This window comes from Cryptomeria japonica, chromosome 11 (assembly GCF_030272615.1).
Source record: "Cryptomeria japonica chromosome 11, Sugi_1.0, whole genome shotgun sequence".
Lineage (NCBI taxonomy): Eukaryota > Viridiplantae > Streptophyta > Pinopsida > Cupressales > Cupressaceae > Cryptomeria > Cryptomeria japonica.
Genome location: NC_081415.1, coordinates 155,107,601 through 155,120,791, shown reverse-complemented (window position 1 = coordinate 155,120,791; position 13,191 = coordinate 155,107,601). Strand labels below are relative to the sequence as shown.

The following is a 13,191-nucleotide window of genomic DNA, read 5'->3' as shown; positions in this document are numbered from 1 at the left end:
TACAACACCGGATCTCCCAGATAAAAAAAGCCATAGAAGATTCTACCACTCTTCACAGATCCATTAATTGGTCAGACTAGAAGACTTAATCAATTTGCCACTTAAAGAAAGACAAAGATATATATAACATACAGATGGAGTCTTGAAATATTTAAAAATCTGTTAAGCCCACAGTCAGCCATGGTGCTGACTAAACAACCACCATGGATCCATCTTACTCTTTCTTTTTATTTCTCAGACATCCTAATACACACCCGATGATAATATATGATTAATAGAATGCAGACCTTTACATTTTACATGGTGAATGATCCTCAGTGCTTTATCATTCTTCATCATTGCCAGTACTGTGTTTTGAAAAATACATGGGGACAAGTTACATCCCTTGAATCAAATATCAATTTAAATACAAATAAATGTGAAAGTAGAGAGAGATAGCACGACTGTCAATCTCCATGCCTGAGATGGAACGACTTTCAAATTTTATGTACAATTTAGACATAGTCCTGTTGTGCATATAAATCACAATGGCAATAAAGGTGGAGATATAGAAGCTCAAAAAAGTGTTTTAGACAGGGTAGGTTAGCTGGTAATCAGCAAAGTTAAAGTCAACAATGATGAGTTGAAAGAAGTTTCATCATGAAGTGGTAAGTAGAACCTGGTACAGCCTTTGGCTGAGGCCATTTGGCTCCTGTGGGAACCTTAATGCATCTGAAACCCTGTCTTTGGTATAGCGCCAAAGCTGCAGGATTATTCACATCACAATGCAAGGCCATGGAGCGACAACCCCAACTGCATGCCAAAGCTTCTGCTTCTATGACTAATCTTTGTGCAATCCCTCTTCGCCGTCTTTTTTGACGAACTGCTACATTTGATATATAAGCAATACCTGTTCTGCAGAAGAAAATCAACCATGCAAGACTTCTTTCTAATCCCAATCATAGCTAAAAACAGAAAGGGGTTTAACTTGACCTCATATCTATTAGAAATTACACAGTAGAATTTAATGTAGCAAAAACATAGTTCAGTACTAGTAATACATAAGTCAATGCCAAAATAGCTGCTAAAAGTTTACCTCCATGTAAGAAGAAAGACAAAGCAACCTCTCAATATGGAAATTATTTGAGAAAATACCAAAAAACAAAGTGCAACTCAAGGTGTAAAAATCTGTTACATTTAACCCCAAACTGATATGTGGTAGAACTAAATAGGATTTTTTAATCCAATTTTTGCACATACATAATGCTAAAAGGGTTTTCAATGGATATTTTCAGAAGCAAATTTGGCCGGGAAAGTTTTGGAAAAGAAATATGTACAATCATAACTACTTTTTTTTTCTAAATGTTCCTCCTGTTCCTGTCAGAATTATTTTCATAATAAACCTCAGCTGACTCTATACTGTTTATGTGATTGCTATGTTAACACTTAACACACACTGGAAGGGTCATCTATGATATGCAAATTATAGTTTTGTAGTTGTTTGATGGATGTACTTTGGAGAGGGTGCGAAACCTTCCAGTCGAAAAAAATATTAAAATAAAAGCAAATGATGGGTACTTGAGTATATAGCAACCACTTCAATTATCTCCTTAAGACAAACAAATTTCATCAAATGCTATCTTAAGATGATTATCAGTACAGCTACTTACTAAACCAAGAAGAAAGACAATATGCCATCCACATGCCAACTGAATGGCAAAGGATTTTATAAAACTGAAAGCACTGAATTTTTAAAACATTGGAATATCATGATATAGAATCAACATCATAGAGGCGAAAAGGACATCTAAAAAGAAACCAGATAGTGAAGAAGCCACTGATCAACTAAACAAAAATATGCCTACAAGGAAGCCGATTACAGTGTAATTCAAATATTTGTTGCAGGAGTTCATAGAATCCACAAAATGTTATTTGCTAGATAGCACTGAGACACTATTGAAGGTTAAAAGGCAAATATAGATAACGGATTAATTTAACAGAAGGTCCTGTATAGAATAAAAAATTCATGCAAATGTGTCACTATTAGGTAAGTGACTTGTGAGTAACAAACGCAACACAGATCCAACTGAAAGAACAAGAGGAAAAGAATACCAACGTTGTTTTTGTAGGGTAATCCCAGAATAACGAATACTACATTAGCCATGTCATTTCAAATGACTCCATTGGTTGATCAACTACCATCATATTAATTGTCCCCAGCATCATTAATAATAAAAACTAATTGCCCACCATTTTTTGCAAATGCTTTTCAAATTCAAAGAACTACCTCTCTGTTATCATTTAGTGGATTAATCAGCAACCAATTATTCGACTATTTCTAGTATTTAACTATGCACTAGCCAGTTTACCTATATTTTTTTATATTCTGTTTCTGGCAGGTCATTTCCCCCCTATTATTTTCATAATAATATCCCCAATTCTTTTCATGGTAGAAAACATCCTATTGGCTTGGTAGCTCACCTCCTAAGCCCAAGATGGCCCCTTCTTGGTAAAAACTCAGCTACTGTGTCTATTGTCAAGATTCCAGAAATCCTTTCACCATTCAGATGAAGCTTGGATTCAACCTCCACATTTTCATGTCTTGTAGAATTGAGAAAAGTATTTTCATCGGTCAATCTCTCATCAATAGCAACCAGGCATTGTTTTCTACATCCTGCAGGTATAGAAAACCCAGCAAACATGGCTACCAATCTATCTGCTCTTAGAACTAGATCCATGGGAAAGCCACGGTCAGGAAAGAAGGAGCTGCAATGGGTTTCTGCCACTTCCCAATAATCTTCAGGTCTCGCTTCACGAACAAGAATATCTGGGCAAATTGCAGGAAGATATTGAACTGCTCCAGTGCTGCTTTTTCTTCTTCCTGAATAACATGAGAAAGTTATTTGCTTAAACAGATTAAACGTGTCCTGAGAAGTTACCAAAATGGAATATTTAGAAACAGAATTATCAAAATGCAGTTGGATTATTTGGTGACAATAGGACAGTTGATAGATCGGTGGAAAAAGATAACGAACTTGAGTCTTCCCAAATGGAAAGTACACCTACGTCCTGACATGGTTAAAAACTTATAAGAACCAATAAGTATTGTTTACATAGAAAAGCTAGCAGCAAGCAAATGGATTATTAGTAACACGGGTACAAATAAAAACCATATGGATTATAAAAATAGCAGAACAGAGAGAAATTGTGCTCACGTAGATATTTTTCCCCATAATGGTTAAAAAAGTACAACTTCTACAACAGTTTCGATATTGCTCATACATGTTACAAAAATTAACAGATTATCTTCTCCAAATCCATCAAAAGCAAGCAAAACAATCCAAGTTTTAAACTGCAACAGAAAATAAAATGTAATGAAAACAAAATCTCTCATCATTATATGATAATGCATTTAAAAGATCTATTTACAGTGAGAAACACCTTATACAATCAAATGGGACTTCTATTTTCTATCAGGCCTCTTCTTCTGTGAAATTTAGGATAGAAACAAAACAGTCTGTTGGGGTGTTCTCAATGCAGTTGCACACATGGCAATTCCCCTTGTCCTGCACAAACCAATGGCCACCCAGCTGAAGGGAGATGCCACACCTGATTGTCACCCAGGCCCCAGAAGCATAGAAGCAAAAAGTGAAAAACAATCATGATTTTCTAAAAGAATTTGGAAATCAACCACAAAAAATGAGTTTGTGCGGCAGAAAATCATGGAACCACAGGAATTGCAATTAAATCAGGAAATTTGAGTTTCTGCAATTTCCACAATATTTGGTTTAAACTTTAAAAATTAGAGTTTCTGGTTTTTTAAATTTCTGTGGCGATTATTTTCTGGTTTTTCCCTAACACTAATCCAAACAAAATTAACTAACCTTAACCAAATTTTTCCCCAATTAAATCCTGAATTTAAAAAAAAAACTATTTTTTGGTTTGCCAATTTTTCGCTCAGATGATTTTTGCTTCTATACCTGGAAGGACCCAAGAACTCACTCCATGGGCAACAGCTCCCCAGGATCTCAGATTGTTTACCCAAAGATGCAATGGTAGAAAGGTGTTGCACAAAAGGTTAGTTGCTGGCATGGTCGAGAGCACAAGCTGAGCATACTTTCCTTAGGAATTTAATGACAACTAAAGCATCAAAGATAACTCAAAATCAAGTAAACAATCCATTACAAATATATAAACTCAGGACGATGGATTCATTATATTCATCATTTGCACACTTAGACATCTCGGATTCATTACAAAGTTCTACATATGAGTATACATCACTAATTCTATTATATCTATTCTATCATACTCTCTACATCTCTATAGCTAACTCTCTATATATCTGAGTCATCTCTTTTTACATTTCTTTGTCTTTATATATCCTTCTTGTCTCTAATTTACTTGGTCAAAGTTTGTTCTTAAATCAATGGTAAGATTGGTTCTTCCATGCATGGATGTGATCGATCCTCCTCATTTTTCAAACGATTATCCTACCACATGGTCTACCATGGTTTGCCACATAGCCCATGTGGACTGTTTGTCAATCCTCCTAGGAGCTCTCCTTCCTTGGATCTTTCTGACACTTTCAATGTTGATGTCAACCCTATTGGGACTCAATCCTATAGTGTCAAATTTTGCTCAAGTCCCATCCCCTTTGTGTGTCAGCTTTATTTAGCCACCATTAATGACCAAACTAAGACATCCCAATTGGATCCACCTGTGAGTGTTGCCAGACGTTCAAAAATTCTTTGTTGTTTGTCTTTTTAAGGAGCCCTTGTCATTTTCCCAAGCTATGGGCTTTCAAGTGAACTTCGAACTTAAGGGTCAAGTCCCCATGTTCAAAGTTCCCCAAAAACTTTGATCCACACCCTTCTTCATTGCTCCTCTATCCCTCCCATTCGCTATCGAGATGCAGAATTTTGCATGGAACTAGAACCTTAGGACCAAGTCCCTAGTGCTCCAAGTCCACTCGCCATCCCAACCTTCACACCCCCTCTCCCTTCTCTTTCCTCTTTTCTCATTGAGTGCAAATATTTGGAGAGAAATTGGGAGAAGGTACTAAGTCCCGAGGCCCTTGTTCCCCCCGACACCCTAGTTCCCAATTCCTACTCCCTATTCCCCTAGAGAGGCCAAACAACCAAGAGGACACCAAAATTTAGCACCAATGCCTCAATGTCAAATTCTCACTTCATCTCAACCCTTGATTTTCTCTTCCATGACTCTATCCCAATTCTCTGATGTTACTCTATTACTCACCACTCCCTAGTCCCTCCAAGAACCCAATCCCCACTCTATCCTAATTCCTAGTCCTCAATCCCTCTTCTTTAATAGTCCCAACTCTAAACCCAACCCTTGACCCAATCTTTTCCCTTCAAACCCCAAGTCCCTAAAGAAATACTTCACCCTTAAACATCTCCTTGCTCCCATGTGTCGATTTCCCCTCAACCCATGAAACTCGACTCTCCCTATTGGTTCCAATTTCTTATTTCCTCTCACCTCCTAACTCCCACCGGTTTCATTCACTCATTCTCTTTGTCAAGTCTACAGACTTCCTTGCACTCCTAGTTCCAAGGTCCCTCCTCAACCCAATCAAATGTCTCATTTGCCTAAAAAACCCCGTTTCACCTACTCCCACAACTCACCCAACACTCCATTTGATGTCAGACTTGACATTGCAACCACCATTTGTATTTCCCGCCCAAAGAACCCATTGTTCCAAAGGTTGATACAATTCCAAAGGCATATCTAATAGGGACAGACATGGGAGGCTATGTGCCATTAATGTGGTCGTTGGGGTTCTTGTTGCTTATTTTCGTCAATCCAGACCACTAATGTGCAAGGTCCTGTTGTGACGTTTCCACACATCGCCCCATTGCAAATGGGGACCCCCACGTTTTTCTGCTTTTTAGCTTAGTTGTGGCGTCTTTAACTATTAACCTTTCACTTATAGGAAGTGCAATGTCTCAAGTTGTGAAGGGGTGATCGAGTCATCTCTATCTCTTTGGGTGGAATTTGTCACTGTTGGCATTACACATTCCAATGGTAGTTAAAGGTGATTGAAGGTGTTGTCATTGATGGCAACCTTGCAATCCTATGGCACCGACAGGCACCGGCACACTCTACACCGGCAAATAGTTCACCGACAGCGACAATAATGTCTACCGACATCTCAGCCAACAGGATTTTGATTATTGTATTTTGTATTTAATTGTAATATCTTTTTGTAAGCCGACATGGCATATTGTAATAAGACTCATATATAAGTATGAGATATTGTAGATCATTTTGTGCGACACAACATAGAGGATAGATATGATGGATATGTAGAGCAAATATTAAGGCAGATTTTGTAGAAGGGTTTATAGTTATTGCATGAGCTTAAACCGGTATTGAACCTAGCATAGCAGATGTTGTTTTGTAGCAGTACACTATATTGGATTTTCATAATCCATTTTGTAAGTCAGTGAGACTTCCTTTTGTAATTGAGCAGTGAGCTCTAGGCAATTGGTCGTCCTGCATGTGCAGACCCCTCTTGTAAGTAATATCCATTCATTGGCCAGTGAGTGAATATTGTGGGTTACAAATCCCATCGAGGTTTTTCCCACACCGGGTTTCCTCGTTAAACATATTGTGTTATGGTGTGTTTTCTATGTTGTCTTTACTGTTCATATTTACTGCATTAATTCTTGTTTACCGGTACACTGTTTTGAAATGCAAAATACTTAATAAGGTCAGAAATTTTGTTAACCGGTTAGATACTGATTCACCCACCCGCCCCCCCTCCCCGTTCTCGATATCTTTGGGACTATCATCAATCCTAACAATTGGTACAGAGCCCGGTCCTCTATTTTCAAAAGCCTAACAGCTTGAGGAAGATTCTGACACCGGTACAGATGGAAAACTTGAGAAAGCAATTAGAAGGAGCTCTTGCAGACTTTGATGCAGAAAAGTTAAAGAATATCAAACTTGAAGATGATCTGAGGACTGCACAGGAATTCATTCAAGGACCTCAAGAGAATCTCACTATTGCTAGAAATAAAAGAAGAGTCATGAGAAGATGCAAAATGATAATGATGAAAAGGAAACTCTTAATGAGCTTGTGAACAAGATGAGGCAAGAAAACATGACCTTGAGGAATGAGATGCAAGACATGATGATGACTATGAGATTTTGTAAAGACATTGAAGACAGAAAGAAGAATGAAGATGACTTCACTAGAAGACTCAATAATGCTGGAAATGAAAATCTAAGACTCAGTTCATGAAAATGATATGTTAAAGACAGATCTGATTCACATGGAACATGATAAAACTGAACTTATGAGACAGAAGGCTTTTTTGGAAAATGACTTGGCTATTGCAAATCAACATAAAGAGAAATTGAAGAAAAGTTCAGAAAAACTTGATGAAATGCTGAAAAATCAGAAACCTAATGGAGACATGTTGTGACCTCTTCACACATCGCCCCATTGCTAACAGGGACCCCCTCTTTGCTAGCTTCTTGCGTTGTTAGGTTAGGGTTTTGGCTGTTTAGTGGGCAATTTTGCGTTTACCGTGCCCGAGTCTTGGAGTTTTGATCATGCCTAGTGCCCTCTAGGGTTTTTGAAGTGTTAGGATCAAGTTGCAAAAGATGATATTTTTAATGATCCTAAGTTTTGCTAAGTGTACGACCATTTGAGCGTTAACGTGTTTTTAAACATGCACATCAAGTCATTTTTAAAAGTGCCAAGATATTCACAGACCTTTTGGAGTTGTTTTCTTGCTCCTAAGGTAATATTTAAGTTGGTTTCGCACTTTATCCCAATATTTTCCTAGCATTTCGCTCATATTTTTGGAAAATTAGTCTAAGTCCAATAAAATTTAAAGTCGCTGAGTGATTTTGAGTGGTTAAAATGATAAAATCCTAAAGGAAATTCATATTCCAAGGGTTAAAGGGTCAAAATCCATGCTAGAGGTCTTTTTCCCCTCACATTCCAAACTACCCAACCCATTCCCCCACTCAAAATCCATACTACACATGGGTTTCCCCTGGAATCCATACTGGCCACTAATTTCCCCCACTGTTTATCCACACCTGGAGCGATTTTCCCCTGGGAGTGCTAAAATTTGGCTAAGTGTCAGGATTTATCAAGATTGCCATCGAATTTCCCCTGGGAGTGCGGATTGGAGTGCAAGGATAATTCCATGCCTGGGTCGATGTTCCACCAGGAATTTTGTGACAACTAAGTGAGGATTTTTGTCCGGATTTTTATCCAGACAGGGATCGATTTTCCCCTTAGCATTTTTGTGAGGATTTTTGTCCGGATTTTAATCCAGACAGGGATCGATTTTCCACTAGGAACATTATGAAGAGTTTTGAGTCCGGATTTTTGTCTAGACTGAGGTAGATTTTCCACTAGGGAGGTATTTTTTCAAGTTAAGTGAGTTTTGAGTGTGGATTTTTGTTCAGACACCCATCGAATTTCCCCTAGGGGGTGATTTTTACAAAATGAGTGCATTTTTGTCTGGATTTTTGTCCAAACTCATATCGATTTTCCTCTAGGAGGGTTTTTTTGTGCATTTTGATGAAATTGAGCATGGATTTTTGTCCAAGCATGGGTCGAATTTCCCCTATGGGGCGAATTTTGACACTGAGTGTTTTTTAAAGGGATTTTTTAATCCCAACCTATAGCGATTTTCCCCTGGAGGCTTTATTTTGGATTTAAATTGCAACATTTTAATAATAAGCCCCATTTTGATTGCTTTTAAATAGTTATTAAATGATTATTTAAAATTTAAAAGCAAATTTAATAACTTGCAATAATTATTAAATGTTTGAACCTTCTAGAAGCAAGTTAGGGTTTCACCAAGCAAGTATTTATACAAGTGTTTTTTTTATCCCACATTGCTTGTGTGGTAAAAGTTGGAGGTGAAAGCAAGTATATGAGAGGAACTTCAGCATTATTTTATTATTATTTCTGCCAGGTGTCTCCATGAAAGTGATTTTTCTCCAAGTTGGGCGAATTTTTTAGCAAGGCGTTTTTGTGAAGTGTGGGATTGAGGATTTATTTTCCTCCATTTTTTCCAGCGTGCTAATCTATTCCTCTTGGCTGCCATTAAAGACCAGTTTCAGATTTTCGATTTTGCTAAGTTTGGCGATTTTTTCCAAATTTAGCAATTTTGGGTAAAAGTTGGCAAATTCATGATTAGAGACTTGGGCAATTTTTCCTCCACCATTTTTGCTGTTGTTCAGACCTTCATTGTTGCAGATTGCTACCATTAACAACAATTTTCAGAATTTTGAAAATTTCAATTTTTGCTAAGTAAGGCGATTTTTTGTTTTTGGGGTATCCAACCCCAACTTGGGCAATTTTTCAGATTGCTGCCATCCTTCATTGTTGCAGATCAAGGCTGCCATTGACATCAAATTTTCAAGATTCCATTTTGGCACTAGACTTAGGAAAATATCGATTTTGCTTGGGAGGTGTTTTGGTGCCATGTTTTGATGATTTTCATGCATGATTGTTGGCTGCCATCACTTCCAGCCTGCTAATTCGCTTCAGATCTGAGGTTTGCTTCAGATTTTGACCTCCATTAATGGCTGCCATTAATTTTCAGACTTCAGTTTTTATTGCCCAGCCAATTCCAACTTAAACATTTAGCATTCGGAGGTGTTTTATGGAGTTTTCTGTGCATTTTTTTAGACCATTTTATCGCTGTTGCAGGTCTGAAACTCCAATGTTAGGCGGTTGTCCTCAGAAATTTTCATTTCCAGCCACCTAACCAATTTTGGCAAATTTGCTTGGGGCTGTTTCCTTAGCAATTTTTCATCATTTTTGGGGATTTAAACCACTTTGCAAGGTGTCGGTAAGTCTGAAGTGTTTGATTTTCAGACTTGTCCTCAGAAAACTAAATTTTACCAGCCATACTTACATTCCAGAAAATGATTGTTTTCATCAATAAAACTGATTTTTATTGATTTTATGCACATTTTGAAGACTACAACATGTTTTTGAAAGTCTGAATTTTTTAAGTTGTCTTCAGAATTTTGACCTCCATTGTTGACTGCGGAAGGTGTCTTCAAACATTCATTGTGTGAAAACACAACCTTTCACACTTTTCCTTAGTCACCACTTATCCGGTATACTCCTTTGCATTTTTGCTTGCATATTTTCTAAGCATAAGGAGGTATAAATGAATTTTATGGAAGGCTTCCATGCCTTAGTGTTGTCACACATTGAACGTAATTGCTAAAATTTACCAAGTGTATGGATTATTTTCCTGACTCCATGCACTAAACTAGCTTAATCTCTAGAAAGTCAGGAATTTTATTAAGTATTTAATTTTATCCTAAGACTAACTTCCAGCTTCGTACAGGTGCGATGGCAAAGTCAAGATACAAGGAAAGGAAAGAGCTGTTGAAGATGTTGGAGACTGGATTTTATCCAAAGTTTAAGATTTCATCCAGATGGAAGGAGATCACTGATACCAACATGCATTTCCTGGACTTCGACCAGATGCAGCATCGGATGTTCGGATCCAGAGATCAGGTTCCTTCTCCAGCATATGTGAATATTATGAAGAGTGGCATTTTCATGCCGCTGGGTTTCCACAATCCATACAGTGCAGTGAGTTGATCCTGGAATGTGCACGATGTTACGATCCACTCACAAGAATGATCAAGAGTCCTAAAGGCGTTGTCATCGCCTACCTTGTTGAAGATGTCATTGCTGAGGTATTCGGAATTCCACGCAGTACAGACATGAAGGATGTGACCAAGGAAGATTATGCAGACAAGTACACGAAGAAGATGGGTGTATGCAAGATTTTAATTAATAAAGAGTGGATGATTGAACCTAGGAATCATCATTCCAAGGCTCCCAAGACACTTATTTGCGTAGATTTTAAGGAGGAATATAGTGATTTGATATTCCTACTCAACAGAGTGATGGGAATGCCGCAGGGAGCAATATTTCATGGATGGATGTTCTACTTCATCTAGGATTGTCTTAGAGGAACACGAGTGAATTGGTCCAAGATCATAAGTGACAATCTGGATTTTCAGTTGAGGAATGTAGAGCGGTCCAAGTCATTCGCCATGACTTCTTACCTGGTGTACCTGCTTGCACGATTTGTTTCATACAGAGGACTAATATGCAAAGGTGAAGTCGGGAATGGGCAAGGACAGTTTAAGAGTTATGAATGCTACACCCAGCTGAGCATGCACAGAATTGAAGACTACGAGAGAGTGAATGATGCATTCACTATGTACATCACACGGATGCTGTAGGGCGGAATCCACAGAAGATTGTCCAAGGAGGCAACAGAGTTAATAGAGAAATATGGATCGTGGTATATACAGTTCCCCACTTTCACATACCTCAGGATTCATGGGTTTCAATCTGAACCCTACAAACTTCCTAGGTATCCGACTGACAAAATGATATTGTTGGAAGTGGTAAGACAACTTCTAGAGTTCGATGTTATCCAGAGAGAGAAGCACAGGACAGGAATGACATTCCCTATTTCAGTTGGGAAGACGTCAAGGGTCTGCCAATCCGCCATAGCTGCCAACACTGCAGGTGAGGAGATTGCATTCTACAGATTTGCTACCTACAAGAAAAGAGAAAGATTCAATCTAGACAATAAGGTTGGAAGGATCAGAGGAGAGAAGTTCACTCATAAGGTTGACATAGAGGATTATTGGACTAACTTAATGGACGAACAAGCAGTGAAGAGAAGAATGTGGTCTAGAATGTCAGTGGATTTCATGAGGAAGTGTGGACTTTTCCTCATCCCTGATCAGGTATTAGATGATAGAGATCATACACACCCACATTATGAGAATGAAATGAAGAAGGCAACCCTATTGCCAAATTGGTCAGAGTCAGAAGAGATTGACCTGAATGTATTGATGAGAGAGGTCTTGAATTTCTCCCACACATGGGTAGATATGCAGATGAACAAATTAGTTGACATGGGTGTTCCCTTCACTTATGAAAGGATGAAGCCGGAAGAGTCTACTTCCGAGGATGATCAGAGGACTGTCAGTGATGTTAGGATTCATGCAGACGAAGAGAGTCAAGCTCCCAAGAGAAGGAAGAACATGCCTGGAGAAGTCAAGGCTAGAGGGAAGAAGATTGAGGATGTGAAGAAGAAACAAAAGACTATCATTCCTCCACTTATCATTCCTTCACCCCCTCCCAGTGTTTCATCAATCGAAGTGATTGAAGTAACAGAACAGAATAAGGAGACTCAGCAGTGTTCCAACACAGTGATACTACCAGAGAATATTCAAGAATTCCATGCCACAGCAACATCTGCACCTCCTAATGAGAATAATGATCAGCCAGAATCCCCTACTGTCCTTTTGGAAGTCATCTTGGGAAATGAAGTATATGATTGGACTAAGGATAATCTTGATGATAATGAGGATGTTATCTCGGCATTGAAAGGACTGGATCGAGAAGTATGTCTTGATGATGGTATGGAAATGGCCGCTATTCCTGAATGGCTAAGGAGAAGCATGCAGAAAAGTAAACAAATGATAGAGGTACAGCCTATTGATGATATTGATGACTACCTAGCTAGGAGTGCTAAGAAGAAGGAGCCCAAGAGAGCGGAGATTTTGTCGCACATAGCTAGAGATGAGACAGGAATGCGGATTGCGCAGATTGCTATTCCTAGAGCCGGCGTGACAGCGGACACTGCTACTCCCATGGATTTCCAAATCACTTCAGTCACCCTTGGTCGTCCATCCGCAGGGCAAGAATTCCAAGAGATTGGTGACAACCTCTGGACACAGCGATTGCGGAGAATGAAAGGTGCAAAGAGGAAAATATTAGACTCAGAGAGTATATTGCAGGGACAAGGCGTGGAGATCCCGCCCTTATTTCCCCTATTGCAGTTAACCATGGAATACATTCACACTGCGAGGTAGCGAGAGGTACACACCCAGAAGTGGAAAAGTGGATTGAAAGCACAAGGAGGCAGGCAGATGATTTCCTTACTCAGTTTGTCAGAGCATATGATAAGACAACAATGCTCGTATTCGGAATCCAGTATTTGGAGGGAGTTTGGGAAGAATTCCGGCCTATCCAAGAGAAGACTATTCCACGCCTCCTGGCATTGAAGAAGGTTCCTAATTCCACCTTGGTCAACGAGAACATTGTGCACAATGGAGACATATATAATTTCCATGGTTGGTATTGTGCACTAGCCTTGAAGAAAT

General features: G+C 38.7%; 1 protein-coding gene across 3 annotated transcripts in view; it reads right to left on the bottom strand.

The window, feature by feature from the left end:
* Positions 1 to 258: 258 nt before the first annotated feature.
* Positions 259 to 13,191, bottom strand: part of LOC131066096 (GCN5-related N-acetyltransferase 4, chloroplastic) — a 101,429-nt gene continuing 88,496 nt past the window's right edge. For 2 of the 3 annotated variants that reach the window (XM_058000807.2, XM_059214055.1), the window contains 2 exons: positions 2,461 to 2,860; positions 259 to 894 (listed from right to left, as the gene is read on the bottom strand). In XM_058000807.2, coding sequence (XP_057856790.2) covers positions 609 to 894; positions 2,461 to 2,860 — 686 coding nt within the window. In that variant the 3' untranslated portion in view covers positions 259 to 608. The remainder of the gene's footprint in view (positions 895 to 2,460; positions 2,861 to 13,191) is intronic. The other variant, XM_059214056.1, reaches the window with a different exon arrangement.